Below are 16,464 nucleotides of genomic sequence, written 5' to 3' on the forward strand. Positions count from 1 at the left end.
ACGAGTAAATACAAAAATAATTGAAAGTCAACAACTTGTGCTTTTTGAACTTCTGATGTTTTATTTTTTGACATTGTATTGAGCAAAAAAAAAAATAGAGTTTATTAATTGATAAACAGTTCTAAGAAGTGGGTGAGCTAAATACAGATTCAGTAACTTAAACGTGACTTTTGTTTGCGAGCCTTAACTCACTGAAAAGAGGGAAGAAGTACTCAGATCCTATACTTAGGTAAAAGTATAAATACCACATAAAACAAAGTACTTCATTACAAGTAAGAGTCCTGCAATCAAAATGTCCCTGAAGTAAAAGTACCGCTGTATTATCTATTATCAGCTAAATGTACTAATTATTATAATGCAGAACGGCTCCTTTCACAGTGTTATATTAATATAGAATATTATATTCTGTTTGTATCATTATATATTACAAGTAAGAGTATTTTAGATACCTTGTATGCTACATTAGATTAATGGTACGTTACTACATCTTATGTTTATAATTTAGTGTCAAATAAATGTAGAAAAAGTACAATATTTCCCTCTGACATGTAAAGGAAAAATGTATTTAAAGGATGTTGTAATTGTACTTTGTTTTGTTGCACCATTGTAAACTCCAGCATAACAGTCACTGATGTCACGTTGTGAACAGACAGACTAAATGAAGGAAAGGAGTCGATGTATAGAAAGATAAAGGCCACTTAAACGCTCTGGAAACAGGATGAGGCTCCACCCGACCTCCGTATAATGATGAAAGCTGCTCCGCTTTAAAGCCACAGCCATCCTCACTTCCTGTCTTTTAACAATGCCACTTCCTCTTTCCCAATTCCCTGCATTCAGCGCTCTGATTAATCTGCGTCCCTGTGGACAGTGTGATTGATTGTACATTTAAATTCCTTCCAAGCAGACAGGACGCAGAAAACGGGATAATAACCCGTTATTCACTCACAGTATATTTGTATATTTCTTTTGACAATTCACCATTAAAAGTATGCAGAATTATCTATTAGCCGCTCCTGTTTGCAGTGAACACATGAACGTACAGATAAATATCAGCGGTTTACCTTTTCCTGTCATTTCTAAGCTGATTTATGGATGTTAGTTGACGGTATTGGTGGTTCCCAAGAAGATGTTTGTCCAATACTTTGACCAGATATCATCAATTTGAAAGGAAACGTTTGACATTTTGGAAAACAGAAGTAATACTGCAGCCTGTGTGTTAGTTAGTTTGCTTTAAAGGTGCTGATTGGTGGATTTGGCTGCCTTTGGACTCAAAACATTACTGATATTGGTCTCCAAACACCTTCACCTCAACCTTTCATACAGTTTTGGTTGTATCTGCAGTGAGCATCACAGCCTCACAGCCTGGCTTCATCTAGCTTTATTAAGTGCAGCGTTGCCATTTCTGATTATTTTCACTCTGAACCCGGACATTGTGTTACACGGACATCATTCTTATGGAATCAGGTAACTCTGACAGGCTTGAGTTGGTTCACATCTGGCTCTCTAGGGCCAGCAGGGGGGTCTCTGGGCTGAATTAAAGTAGAGTTCTTGTGTGTCTTCTTTGGATCTTTGGTATCGCCCTATAACACACCGAGGTGTTCTGCTGCTGAACTTATAGTCAGCCGTGTAGAAGGAGTTCTTGATTTGAGTGGGATTGCTGCCGCTGTGCTGTTATACTTAAATGTAAGAGGTTGAAATCAATCAAAGTTAAAGTGGAAGTCGTTCTTTTCATCACCACCTCTCAGCCTCTCTGTGTTTTATTGTTAACAACTCAATCAAGATGAAATGATTGCAGCACTGACGCCTTTTCTTTTTTATGTTCTCCTTTTTTTCATTTCAGTCCAATCAAATCCAGACAGTTGGGAGTTCCTCAGTCGGAAATGAGAAAGAGGAATCGAAGATCCACAGTTCAGAGATCGGCGTCTTGCTGCCGCTCTGCATCCAGATGGAAGACATCTTTGATTTTGCACAGTGAGTAAAATGATACGACAAACGTTAACGATGTCTCTGGTTAGTTAGTCTTAGTTTAGAACAACTACTTGTCCTACATTGATTACTAGTCGATGAAAACATTCACCTCACTCGATTGGGTCGACATGGCAGAACCAAAAAAAGACAGAAGATATCGAGTGAGTGCTGAAGAAGAAACGTTTGGAGTACTTTTCTACAGAAGTCAAGAGAACGTGTGTTACGTGAGGAAAAGAGTAGAATGTTAGAAGACACTAAAACTGATTATATTGTATTTTTAGCTTTTGTTTTTTGCGATTTACTGTTTGACTGTTTATTGTACTTGTTTTGTGCAATTTTCCCCGCTGTGGGACTAATAATGGATTATCTTATCTTATCGGTCTTACACTTCCTACACTGGAAGATGGTTTTCTGGTCTAGAAACTCTAGATTTTCCTGCCGTGTAGCTGGTTGAAAACTACACATTCGCTATTGTTTGGCCCGTGACTCTTTATATTTTTCTTCTATATGACCCATAATCAAAAAGTTTGTCCACCCCTGAGCTAAAGAGACGGATACACGTCTTTCAGGTGCTGGTGGAGACCAAAAACAGAGCTAAAAGAGAGAGAAAATATTGGACATGCAGATACCGAATGTGTAAATAAGAAGCTGTTCAACATGTTCACGATATCCACTAAGAAAGGTAATAATATACCAGTGTTTTGACATGTGAGACATTTTATTCAAAACCACAAAAATCATTCCATGGTTGTCTGAACAAATGTAAATGTGAGGATACAAGGAAGAACATTCATCTTTCTTTACAACATGTAGCTATATATATATATATATATATATATATATATATATATATATATTTTACAACAATATATAGAATACATTACATATCTTTACAACAACACATCTGGTAATGAGTCTCTGAAGAAGCTGAACCCCCCATAGAGCTCAATGTAAAGCAACATAAGTGTGTGTGTGTGTGTGTGTGTGTGTGTGTGTGTGTGTGTGTGTGTGTGCAACTGGACATGGTAAAGAAAATTATTCTGAAGATGTGTATTCACACAGTTAATCTTATTTATATTGAACTAACTGCAAACTCTCTTGCCTTTAATAGCCAAAGTAAAAGATAAAAAAATCATGATAATATACACAATGTAAATAACCTCTTATTAAATATTCTTACAGTCATTCTAGTCCGACTCACCGGATGTAGACTGCTTATCTCAAGCAACATTATTTATTATATTTTTATCTATTTTACAAATGCACCGTCTCTGCATCCAGTGCTTAGCTCCGCCCACGTCGATTGTGATTGGCTTAAAGAAGTTAAAGTTAAAGAAATACTGTCTTTTCTTCCCGCTGTAGCAGAATAATACCGTGTGGAGTCAGAACTGTCTTTACTAAAGTCATATTACAGTTTAGCACATTAACATTTTTGGAAATAAGAAGCACTGAAGAGGTGAAGTGAATTTTACTCCGGTTGTTCCAACGTCCGCTATTTTGGCTTCCGGGTATAGCTACCGATAGCTACCGATAGCTACCGGGATGCTATCCTCTTCCTGTTTTGGTCCAACAATGGCTCCTTTGTGCTGTAAATGGATCCTTCATTGTCCTTCAATCCCCAATCAATATTCTATTGCCATTACATTGTACAATCAACATCTTCTTAACAAGTTAAAGCAAAAAAAAAATGGACTATAGCCACTTTAATCTGCTTTTTTTAGTTTAATCATTAGTCCTTTTTACAAGAAATACACCAATTTGCAGCTCCTCAAACATAAATATTTGCTGTTTTTTCTGAACATAAACTGAATATCTTTGATATCTTTGATTTTCATTTGTAAACTTGTACTTTGGAAAAATACTGACATACATTTTAAGAATTTTCAGACATTTCAAAGAGCAAACGATTAATCAATAATCGAGAAAATAACAGATGAATTGATAATGAAATAAATACAGATTAGTTGCAGCTCGAGTACCATTTTTTTTTTTTAAGTGTTGTGACTTTGCTGTTAAACATCTTTGTGTTATTTAAAGCTGCAAATCTATCAGACACACATGTTTAAACTCTTCATGAGAACAACGACGTCACATTAGACTCTTTACATGTCAAACACTGTGATTTTATCAGACCAGAACAGAACAGGTCTAGCTGAACCAGATAAGAACAGTCCAGGTCCAACTGAATCAGACTGGAACAGACTAGTTCCAACTAAATAAGACTGGAACAAACCAGGTCCAACTGAACAGGTCTAGCTAAACCAGACCAGAACCATCCAGGTCCAACTGAATCTGGACTGAAACCATCCAGATCCAGTTGAACCAGACTAGAACAGATCAGTTCCAACTAAATAAGACTGGAACAGAACAGTTCCAGCTGAGCCAGACCGTAACAGACCAGGTCTAGCTGAACCAGACCGGAACAGACCAGTTCCAACTAAATAAGACCAGAACAGACCAGGTCCACAGGTCCAATTTGAATCTGACTGAAACAGCCCAGATCCAGCTCAACCAGACTGGAACAGACTCTGTCCAAAAGAACCTGATTGGAATGGACCACTCCTAGCTAAACCCGACTGGAACAGAACAGCACCAACTGAACCAAACTGGACCAACACCTGTATTCCAACTGAACCAGACCGGAACAGACCCGGTCCAAGAAACCCGACAGCAGCAGGGTTCATGGGTATGAAGAAGTCGTTCTTTGGAGCCACACAACATGGATCTCAGTGTTGACAAAAAAAAAAAACCACACCACCCAGACACACGTGGACCGTTCCCAGTAATCAGGATGCAGACGGGCCCTGCGGACAGTTCTTAGGTGCCGGGTCGAGTTCTCTGAAGGGCTCAGACAGACGCGGACCCTGCAGACGGGACAGCAGCGTGGTCCGCCGGATGCTGCTGTCCGAGTCCTGGTGGCTGAACCTGGTCCTCAGCGGGCGGCAGCACGGCAGGCTGCCGGCGAAGTCCGAGAGCAGGTGCCCGCTGAAGACCATGTAGATCCAGGGGTTGCAGCAGCTGTTGAGGCTCGCCAGCAGGGCGGTGAGCGTCACCATGGTGTTCTCGGAGTCTGCAGGGAAACACAAACACAGATCCATGTCAACAACCGGTCTGAGGTGGTCCCTCGTTCTCTGGAGGAGCTCTGAGCCTCTCGGGTAAACAAGAGGATCTACATATTTGGACTTTTAGCATTGAAGAGCTGCCAGACGATCCTCAAACACACCCGACGTAGAGCTTCCTGTCCATCGTGTGCACACGTATTTTCTCATTGACTTTATTTCCCCATTGTGTTGAAGCTCAGAGTCCTAATTTCTCATCAATATGCATCTAAATCAAATTTTTTAAAACCTTCTTCTGTGGCTGTTTGTGTCGACTGAAGTTTTTTAATGAATAGAGAGGATCCAGACGCTGAGATGAACTCACATTTATGTGACTTAAAACTTAAATGGTCAAATTAAATGATTCCTTGGGGATCAGTGATTGGTCGACAGCTGGTTTGTTTTTCCATCCGGCTGCTGATTGGACAGTCCACACAGCCACAACATGTTTGTGTGCCTTGAATACATTTCTCCACAAACCTTCTCACCTTCTAAGCTGCTTTTCATCACGTTGAGGTTTCGACTGTTTTTCTGCCAAAGGAAAGGATGAGAACTGACTCAGTGTTCCTCCTAAAATGAGCTCCTGCCAGGTTCAGAAAGCCTCTGAACGTAAGCACCTGGACTCTCATGAATCAGTGAAACTCTCTTTGGAAGCGTAATGAAATTCCTCAGGTGGGTGACCAGCAGCAGCTGCTCCAGGCAGGTTTATATAGAATAACAAGAATAATCTCACCTTCGACACACGAGCAATCATACCGCACAAATATTTAGTTTATTCTTTAGAACACGCAAAGTTTCCAACCGAAATATTTCCACTTTTTTCATTGTGACCTAGCACGCTTACATTTAACATTTATTTAATGCATTTTAATTGATAAAAGTAGATATTTTACATGTGGCGAAACGGATCTAACATCTTCCTTTAGTTTATGACCAGATACCTGCCTCAGCTGAACTCTGTGTTTACTGCTAAAATGCTATCATGCTAACACGCTAAACCAAGATCATGTTAGCATGCTGATGTTAGCATTTAGCTCAAAGCGTGATGGTGGCGCTCTAGAGTGAGGGGATCACCAACGTAAGCACAGTTCATCCTCTGTAGACATTGAGGTTTTCAGTGTGACAAACAAGACTTTTACTTTGAAAATCTCTATAAATAGATTAAAGAGGGCAGTGTGTAGGATCTGGCGCCATCTAGCGGTGACGTTGCAGATGATGTTACGAAAAAGTTCTTCCGCATTTTTTGTGCGTTTTCATGCAAAAGTCCAGCAACACAAATACGTTTTTGCTCCTTACATGAATAGTCTTTTCAAAATAAACTTCTTCATAATTTTCATAGGGCTTTAGATTCTGTATGAGCCTGATATGAAACAGTTAATAATATTAAATTGCATTTCTGCCAACAGATCCACCTAAACACACTGTTCCTTTAAATCCAAATACTCTCCAGTGTTCTTGATACTCTGAATAGTTCCTTTAAGTGATTTAAGTTGGTGACATCTTCTCATTTCTCCTAAATAATCAGGTTTATAATAACATATTATAGATGTTGTTATATGCATTTGATATGCTGCATTACTGATTTTCATTTAACGCTTAAATCTGACAATAGTTTCTAACGTATGTCATGTTTTGATTATATTAAATAGTGAAGTGATCATCATCAGAGTAATAACTTTGAATGCACACACGTCACCACTCGGTCTGAGCACGCGACTCACCGGCAAAAGAGAAGCTCTGGTCCCACACGGACCACATCTGCACGGTGAAGAACGGCGCCCAGCACACCACGTACGCCAGCACGATCACGAACGTCATCTTCACCGTGCGTAATTTGGCGCGGGAGATGGTGCCGACGCTGCTCACCGAGCCGCGGCCCAGGATCCCGTTCTTGGTGGCCTCCGCCACCGAGCCCACGGTCTTCCTCCGGGTCTTGTACTTGAGGTTCTTCCAGATCGTGCGGCAGATGAGTCCGTAGCAGAACACGAGTACGGCCACGGGCACGAGGAAGATGCCGACCGTCATCCAGGTGATATACGCGCGCAGCCCCCACGGCTCCACGAAGTGACCCCAGCAGTCGTAGACCTTGGAGCCCGGGTGCACCTCGCTCAGGGAGAAGATGAAGTACTGCGGGAGGCTGAGGACCAGGCTGCACAACCAGGTGGAGCCGATCATGATGTACGCGCGCTGCGTCGGCTGCTGGAGCGTCTGCAGCGGGTGGCAGATGGCGATGTAGCGGTCCAGGGTCATCATCGCCATCATGTAGGTGGAGGCGAACATGCCCAGCACCTGCAGGTGCTTCACGATGCGGCACAGAGAGTCCGGTCCGTAGAAGCGGAAGGTGATCTTCCAGCAGAGCTGCGGCAGCACCTGGAAGAAGGCCACCACCAGGTCCGCGAGGCTCAGGTGCTTCATGAACAGGTGCACGCGAGACGGTTTTCTCCGGGTCCTGTGCATGGCCAGCAGCACGCTCACGTTCCCCACCACCGCCGCGACGAACGCGACGCTCAGGACGGTGATCTCGAGCTTGGCCACCTCCTCGTTCCGCCCGAACGGGTCGGTGTCGTTCCTCCTCCCGCTGCTGATGTTTCCAGCTGCGGCTCCGGAGTCCAGCTGCCGCGTGAAGTTGAACCCATCGCTGCAGTTTCCTCCCGTGATGTTGCAGGAGCTCTCCGAGGAGAAGAGCATGGTGGCCGGTCCTCCTCGTCCTCCTCCTCCTCCGGGCGCGCGGAGCTTTGGCTGCCCGCCGGTGCGCTACCGTCGCCACCGGAGACCGTGGCTGTCAAACTCCTCGATCACTCCAACATACCCTAACCCTAACAAAATAATATTAAATCCACAGTTTGTTGTCCCGCTCGTGGCGCACAGCAACTCTTGGTTCGAATCCGAGACTGCTGCAGATCCAGCCTCTTTTAAAGGCTCCTACCCCCCCCCCCCCACAAACACACACACACACACACACACACACACACACACACACACACACACCACAACATTACAAACACACACACACACATACCACAACATCACAAACACACTTTCTCTCTCCCCACCAGATGAAGTGGAGCCTGCAGGAGAAAACCTCTTTTTTTTCTTTTTCGAATCATTGCTTTAAAGAATTATGGAGGATAATTTTACCCAGAATTCAAATAAAAATGGAAAATAATAAATGCCAAATAGATAATAAAAAACATTAAAATATTACACACATTTTAATTTTTACGCTTTTGTATTTAAACTTTTCTATTTTCCATTACGAGATTTCAAAATGTCACTTTTTATATATTTTTTTAAATGCCGTAATAATTTAGTATTGAACTTGTTTTGCTTGCTTGCTGATGTTCGATGTGATTTCTTTAAATGTCTTGTTTTGTCCGACCAAAAGTAAAAAAAAAACCAAATATTTAAAACGCAATTAACTGAAGAAAAGCTGCAAATTCTCACATTTGAGAGGCTGAAACCTCAAAATCCTTGGTATTTTTAATTCTGATTATTTCTCTACTGTCAGCGGATTAATTAACTTCTAAATTCCACACCGTTGTTAATAGAGGAACATTCATGTGGTGCATCTACTTAGCATCTAATTACCGCTGACTGACTGCCCTAACCTGAATATTGATTTAGCCTTCTCTTCACTCTGACCATGACATACTGCGTGTGTGTGTGTGTGTGTGTGTGTGTGTGCGCGCGCTGCATTAATGTGTTTACGTGGTGATAACCCGATAACCTCACAGACGGCGCTTGTTTTCTCAACATTGAGACAGAAACCAAACTGCTGCTCTGCAGAGAGAGAAGTGCAAAACTCAACACAAAGCACCAAAGCTACAGCAGTTACAGCAAACGCCCGAAGTCAAGATGGCGAAAGAGAGAAACCAAGATGGTGATGTCGTCCGCTTCTTACATACAGTCTATGTTAAATCGTTATCCTGCCGACACCATAAGCTCCTTGGTGGAGGTAATTAGTAAAACTGTGATTTGTTTACAAATTCTTCCTGCCCTTTTTTTGCTGAGTGGTCCGTTTCTCGAGACCTTGAGGAGTCGTCCCCCCAGAACCTGGTCTTCCCGCGTCCCCTGACACCGGCACTCGCTGCCTTACAAGGCCACAACTTAGTATCTTAATGTTCAATCTATATGCAAGACTTGGCTGAAGGGATTTAGGAGTCACAGAGGCCGACTGTGTTTTTCATGTCAAGTCGTTGTGCGGAGGCCTTTCCAGCTGCCGATGTGGAACGTTACATAATGTGTTGTGATTAAAACAATGGTGGGTAATAGTCGGGGCTGTCAGGAGTCCAAAGATTTATCACACTATGATTATGAAGCCTGTCGGAGTCGCTTATTAATGACACGTAATCCAGGCTGGTGCACACGCTGATAAGAGCTCAGATACCGGCTCACATGGTGGAGACAGGTATTTAGTCACGAAGGGGTTTTATAACGGGTTATGTCACCAAAATGACTGAATATATTTTTCCTCTTGGTTTGGCTTCATTCAACAAACGACAACAGACGTAAACGCACTTATTGAAATATTCACCTAAAAACAAACAAAAAGCGATTTAATTATGTTTTAGAAATAGATTTCCAGGATCTCACATCATCTGGCTGCCCTGAGTTTTGATTCATTTTTAGACTTTATTAGGAGGAGACACTGCAGGTGAATAGCATACACTCCATAAATCAGAACATTCTGTCAACAGACATATAAAAAATCCATTTCCTGCACGTTTTTAGTGTTTAAATGTTGTATAAATGAGGCTCTGTCGGAGATATTCCAAACTTTTAAGGATTATTCTGAATATTTGTGTTTCAGGAATATTACCGGTCATCTAACCCTGAACTGTTCCCACTTTTTCAGTCCTGTCTTCAACTATTCAGGGTTTTCTCAATTGTTAAATCAGGATTTCAGAGTTTGTCCTCCAATAAATCTCCAAATTCTCACAACAAATGAACATTTTTACTGACCAAACTGCCTTCAGCTGAATCCTGTTTGTGTGCTTATCGATCACTACGTCTTCGGGCGATTGTGTTGGTATCGGCATGTGTCTCGGGTGAACCATTGGTTCTGAGCTACAATACCTTCAGGACTCACACATGTGGCCTTTCCCTTCAACCACACTGTAAATCAATCCCTCTCATTGGCCCCGAGAGTTCTCACTTTACTTTAATTAACTCTACATTATCCCAGTCGGTCTGACTCCCTGTTCGCTTCGTTCAATACTCCCGTCATTCAACACTAAGTCAACAGCATCCCGAGGGGTCAAAAATCTTGAGGAGCGAGCGAGAGTAAATAAAGAGGAAATACAGCGGCGAGAGTGAGAACGGATATGAAGTGAGCTGCCAGAGAGACGTGAAAGAAACAAAACACAGGGAGAAAATAGCACTTCATGTTCTTTATTTGAAATTAAAGCGGTAGCAGAAGTAAAAGCTGTAAAAAGGCCTAAAGTGGGAGATGCAGCACTTAAGAGTTTTCATTAAAGTTCAGGATTTCACATTTCTATGTGTATAACATAGAAATATATATATATATATATATATATATATATATATATATATATATATATATATATATTGTTGTGTACTTCCGTTTACAAACTAGAGAAATCTGTAATTTTATTTGTTTCATTTGTAAAGGCACTTCCGTAGTTATTTTAACTCAAACAACGACCTTTTCCTCAAAATAACTCAGTAGTTTTGTTGCCTAAACTTCACTGAGTTGTTTCCGGTGAAGTGAGCACTTTATTTTGAAACCGATGTATTCATGTAACGAGAGGAAATTGACTCGTGTTGCTGGAGGAACAGTTTTCATAAATCGATAAAATGCGAATCGTTGTATGAGGATAAGTGATCAAGTACAAGTGATCGAAATACAGAAATATTTAGCATTGTCTGATTTGAGGAGGTACTTTGTTGTGAGTACCCTCTTACAAGTACTGCATCTGTCAGTTGTTTTGTAGTCTTTTCTGAAGTACATCTACACTTTGTGACCCAGCTGATGATGGATTATTAATCATTCAACCTCATGAAAAGTCTTTGATTGCAGAAGAACATAAACTGAATTCCAACAAAAGTTGAATTTATTATCTTCAGCGTCTCAGCTGCTCACTCAAGAGACTCATGTCTTTATGTTGGTGTTTAGGTTGATGTTTTGGTTGATTTCAGTGAATCTGTGAGTTTGACATGAAGTGTAGCTGACAGATTTTGTTCTGTTGCTGCAACAAACCCAGACACTTCCTGGTTTGTGGGACTCGTGATATTTTGGAAACAAGACTTCAGCTGTGTTTACGTTTTATAACAGTATAATCTAAGGATATTTGAAGACTCGAACTGACATGTTGTCTTCCCTTACATTAACTGTACCCATCCCAACTACACATCTAACCCAAAAACGTAACTTTGCCTTTAATAAAAACCTCATTTAAATGTCATCTAGACCCTAAAACAACCTTGTGAAGACGTCAAATGTTCTCGCTTTCAAGGTTTGGGTCCTCACAAAGATAGAAGAACAAGAACAGCCGGAAACACACGTCCCACAGGAGGATAAATTAGTCTCTGACACACACACACAAACATTATCACACACCTTTCTGAGAATCCTTAGAGGATTTAATTGGTGCCGCTAGCACTTTTAGCTGATTGTAGCAGAGCCTTTTAATTAATCTTATGAAACTATCGAGATACTGAAGAAGACTTTGTGAGAACGCCTCCACAGCTGATAGTCTGAAGTGTGAAAATGTCTTAATTAATTGATTAAACTCTCTGACGTACAGTTTAAGAAGAGTTTGTTTTCAGCATTTTTGGATTTGTGTTCGGTTGTTAACGAGCGGCTTAATTTTGTTCTCTAAATTAAATTCGACATAATATAACTGTATATTTGGGGACGTTCTTTTCTACAATAAGAAGAACGAAAAAAACTGTCCCTGTCAAGTCACAAGACTTCGTGAGAAATCTGCAAAGACAATATGAAGTCTTTGAAAAGTTAAATTAAATTTCTAATTCCTTGTAAAAACCTGTGGCGCTAACGTCGGCAGAGTACTTTTGCACATCATTAACTAGCGTTAGCACTTCTATGTTACGCTAACTACTGAAGGTTTACTAAATGTATGATTCTGCTTTTACTTTTTGATGATTGTTGCAATAAATAAAATAAAGGATCCCTACAGAGAGAGGCGAAAAAGTAACATCCTTTTTGTTAAAACTAGAAACAGCAGCTCTATCTAGCTCGCTAAATACACAAGACTCCATTGACAAACACAATAATTTAACAATGTTGTAAAGCACACTTCATTTGAGTTCCACAGAAACAAACCACGCCTGGGTTCATCTCTCCAAGGTGCTGGATATGTGAACTTTCGTTACCATCAGACAGAGCCAATTCCAGGCTTTTATGCTAAGCTAAGCTAACCTGTAGCTAAAATTACAGTAATATCTATGCATCTGGTTTGTCTGACCGTCTTGTTTTTTTTGTTCCGACCACAGCCTCATTCATTTAGACTAAGACAATGAATATGAAATCGGATTAATTCTTGCATGAAGGACTAATAATGACTCTGGGTTCATTAACACAGAGACAATTTAATTTAGGAGGCGGGAGATGAGGAGAGAGGACACTGAGGGAGGAAAGATGTTGGACTTTTTAATGCATTTAAAATTGCACTTTCAGCGGGTTCGTCTGCTGAATCTGTAAACTGGTCTAAATGTCAGCGATGAAAATAACTGTCCGAGGTTTGATGGTTCAATCAAACATTTCCATCAAAGCAATTTGATGTGAAAGAGCAAAGAAGACAGAAAAGACATATTTCAGAGAATGTAGAAAAGCTGCAGGTTTTTGTCAGCGGCTGCTCAGACTGAGAATAGTCTCCATGGTGATGAAAGGTGGTGCATACAAATATATGAGAACCATTTATTTTACTGCATACTCACAATAATTCATACAAGAGGTGTTATGCTCCCTTTACAAGATTTAATAGTGTGAGTAGTTTCACTTTTACCTCTTCTGGCTCTGAAATGTGACAAATTCTTTAGCTTTCAGCAAATGTCCTCTGGCCCAGATTGAGATTATTATTATTATTATTATTAACATTATTACAAATACATTAACATTACTGACATTATTACTATACATTAACATTATTAACATTATAACTAATACATTAACATGATTGCTAATTCATTAATGTTATTACCAATTAACATTATTAACATGAATACTAATGCATTAATATTATTAACATTAATACAAATGCATTAACATTAATAACATTATTACTAATACATTAACGTTATTAACATTAATATTAATACATTAACATTATACAAGTACATTAACATTAATAGCATTATTACTAATACATTAACATTAATACTAATACATTAACATTATTAACATTAATACTAATATATTAACATTATTTCCAATACATTAACATTAATAGTAATACATTAACATTGTTACAAATACATTAACATTATTACTAATACATTAACATTAATAACATTATTACTAATAAATTAACATTATTAACATTAACAGTAATACATTAACATTATTACTAATACATTAACATTAATAACATTATTACTAATAAATTAACGTTATTAACATTAATAGTAATACATTAACATTATTACTAATACATTAACATTAATAACATTATTACTAATAAATTAACGTTATTAACATTAATAGTAATACATTAACATTATTACTAATACATTAACATTATTAGAAAGAAAAGCCGCAAATCTTCACAATTGCGACGCTGGAACAATTAAATGTTTGTACATCAAAGAAGTAACTCGTTTATAAGTTAACTAATCGTTTCAGCTGTAGCTCTCCTACTTGTACATTTTCATATGTTTAGTGAATGAATTTGCAAAGTAACTAAAGCTGTCAGATAAAGGTAGTGAAGTAAAAAATAAAGTACAATATTTGCCCCTGAGATGTAGTGGAGTAGAAGTAGAATGTTGCATGAGAGAAAAATACTTAAAATGTTTGTACTTAACAGTATTTGATTAAATGTACTTAAAAGTAATACGTTATAAATTCAGCATCAACATCATGCACTCAATCTGATTTAAGATTGGATCGAATTTGCAGGACAAGGTAAAACTAATGCTTCACTCAGACTGGATCTATTTCTCAGGGGGAGGTGAGGTAACGTTTTATTATCAGCTCAGGGTGAAGTGGAGAAAATACAAAATGTATTTGCTACTCTGATGAATAGAAACATGCTAACAACAACATAATGGCCGATGTCAGAAAACAATGCCACCAGGAGAGCAGGACCCCGTAAAAGGTCATCACTTGTGTTCTTTTGAGCCCATTTTTAGCCCAAATTGTTTACATTTAGTTTCCAACAAAGACATGTCAAATGACCTATTAGCAGCCTCTGTTTGTAGTGTACTCATGGATGTACGGACAACTGTCACAGGATTACTTTGAGACTGAAGAAACCTTAAAAACACGGTCATTCTAAGACAAGTTCTGCTCTTGTGTTATGTGATGATTCACTCTGGTAATACCCACACCCAAAGAAAATAGTTCTCGTGTTGTCGAGTTGATTATGAGATCTCCCACTAAGCGACACAGAGACTCTGTAATGGAGCTAATTAGTGATTGATTTGACCAAATATCTCCGGACATCTCTTTTGTATTTCAGATAAAGACAGGAATGTGTCCATTTTCCTGATGTACTGTACCCACGCTCATATCAGGGTTTTTAATCACTCCGTCCGATGTATATTGTCACAGTCCAAAAGATTCCACACTGACGTGCCCACACTGCCCCAGTGTAATCCCTGCCCTGGGAATACTGGAATGTGGGAGCAGGGGGTGTTTATTTTCAAGAATGTGGCAGTGAGAGAGAGAGGAGGAGTTTTATGAGAGGACTGACAAAGAAAACAACACTGAATACGAGGCTGCAGACCCCCAGCAGGACCCAGAACTAAATAAATGGGTACAGAAAATGGATGAAAAATACTAATAACGTAGCTATTTACCACTAGAACTTAATGCACCACCACTCCAGCTTTGGTTCCCAATCGCATCATTTTTCTAAGCCTGAGAAGACATTTACTGGGTCATCAGATACTCTGTCTTCAAACTGTGAATAAACAGTATTATATATGTTTTTGGGAAGTACTGAACTGTAACTACAACGTCACTTCCTGAGAGCGTCCTCACTTAACCATGATGCCAAACTCACGTGAACAAACGCTGATTTATGAGAACCAGCAATAAAGTATGTTTCACTCCTCGCAAAGTAAAGTCTTATACTTACACTTAAGGCTTTTACCCACTGTTAATTCACACGTCAATATGTTTTATTTTAAATGCTGTTTTTGTCAAGGAACGTGAATATTACACGGTGAAAAAGCACAACAAATAAAGGCATCAACTGATAATTGTTGTGCAGAACCAGTTGAGTTACGCCTTTTATTTTTTCGAGGATTATGAAACAACAACATGGAGGCAACAGAGACGCTAAACATTTCAAAATAACGCTTTTTAAAATACCTACAGATTGGCAGCCAGTCAAGAGCAACTCACTGCTTTAGAGAAAACAATAATGCAAAACTGCTGCGGTAAAGGCCAGGTTTCTATAATATATGAGCTGTTGGTCTCTGGCTGTACTGAATCCTGCTACCATATGAACCGAGGTTAAATGCCTGAAGGGAGGATTTACGAGCGGAGATCACACTTGATGAATGGCAGGATGCTCATATTGAGACCCAAACACAATCTGTGAATACCAGGAACACGTTGCCACGATATATAACTGGCTGATGCTACCGATGTGACTCCAGTTAAACTACGTGAATTCGATAGAAGCATCCGGATACATGCATCAAGTCTCTTGGACTGTTAGACAGCGTTATAGATGAGATTGTATCTGTTAAGTTACCCCTTGACCCAAATGTTTTTGTTATTTTGGGAGTGTACCTCAGATATTTAGAGACGTAAACATTCCTTAATCCTAAACTAGCCTTAATATGTGCCAGCAAAGACGTCTAATTGGTAGCAGGCATCCGGTACGTCAATGGCTGAAAGAAATGTCTTGCTGTGTCTCAATGGGGAAAAAAAAAATACCCCGCGTCCTTCAGGGCAAAACATGAGACACTGGATGGATCGTTGGAATGTAAGATGTTCAATAGATAAGAAAGGATTCTTGAATCTTATTATTTTACATTTTAATGATGCTTAGTGCACTTTTGCTATGCTATAACACGGCCATGAGAAGTGAAGTATTGTGGTACCTGAGTGAAAACCAATCAACACACATTGCTGATAAAAAAGTTTCTTTTTATATTTTTTACAGCAAAGTGTTTCATCGGCAACAGCTCATACCAGGTATTTATATTAATCAGCGCTCCCGTAAACACATATATATTATTGTGT

At 39.5% G+C, this 16,464-nt stretch overlaps 1 protein-coding gene across 1 annotated transcript; it reads right to left on the reverse strand.

Moving 5' to 3' along the window:
* Positions 1-2,855: 2,855 nt before the first annotated feature.
* On the reverse strand, positions 2,856-7,912 carry LOC137866579 (arg8-vasotocin receptor-like). Its single transcript, XM_068702577.1, has 2 exons — positions 6,788-7,912; positions 2,856-5,038 (listed from the first exon to the last, which is right to left on the reverse strand). The coding sequence occupies exons 1-2, from the start codon at positions 7,752-7,754 to the stop codon at positions 4,755-4,757; spliced, it is 1,251 nt and encodes a 416-aa protein (XP_068558678.1). The 5' UTR covers positions 7,755-7,912; the 3' UTR covers positions 2,856-4,754.
* Between the last annotated feature and the right edge of the window lie 8,552 nt (positions 7,913-16,464).

This window comes from Cebidichthys violaceus, unplaced genomic scaffold (genome assembly GCF_023349555.1).
Source record: "Cebidichthys violaceus isolate CVI_PGR_0920_01 unplaced genomic scaffold, fCebVio1.0.p SCAF_86, whole genome shotgun sequence".
Classification (NCBI taxonomy): Eukaryota; Metazoa; Chordata; class Actinopteri; order Perciformes; family Stichaeidae; genus Cebidichthys; species Cebidichthys violaceus.

Coding starts and splice junctions, on each gene's coding strand:
- LOC137866579 (XM_068702577.1), bottom strand. CDS start 7,754: ATGCTCTTCTCCTCGGAGAGCTCCTGCAACATCACGGGAGGAAACTGC. Junction 5,039..6,787: donor CCAGAGCTTCTCTTTTGCCG/GTGAGTCGCGTG, acceptor GTTTCCCTGCAG/ACTCCGAGAACACCATGGTG.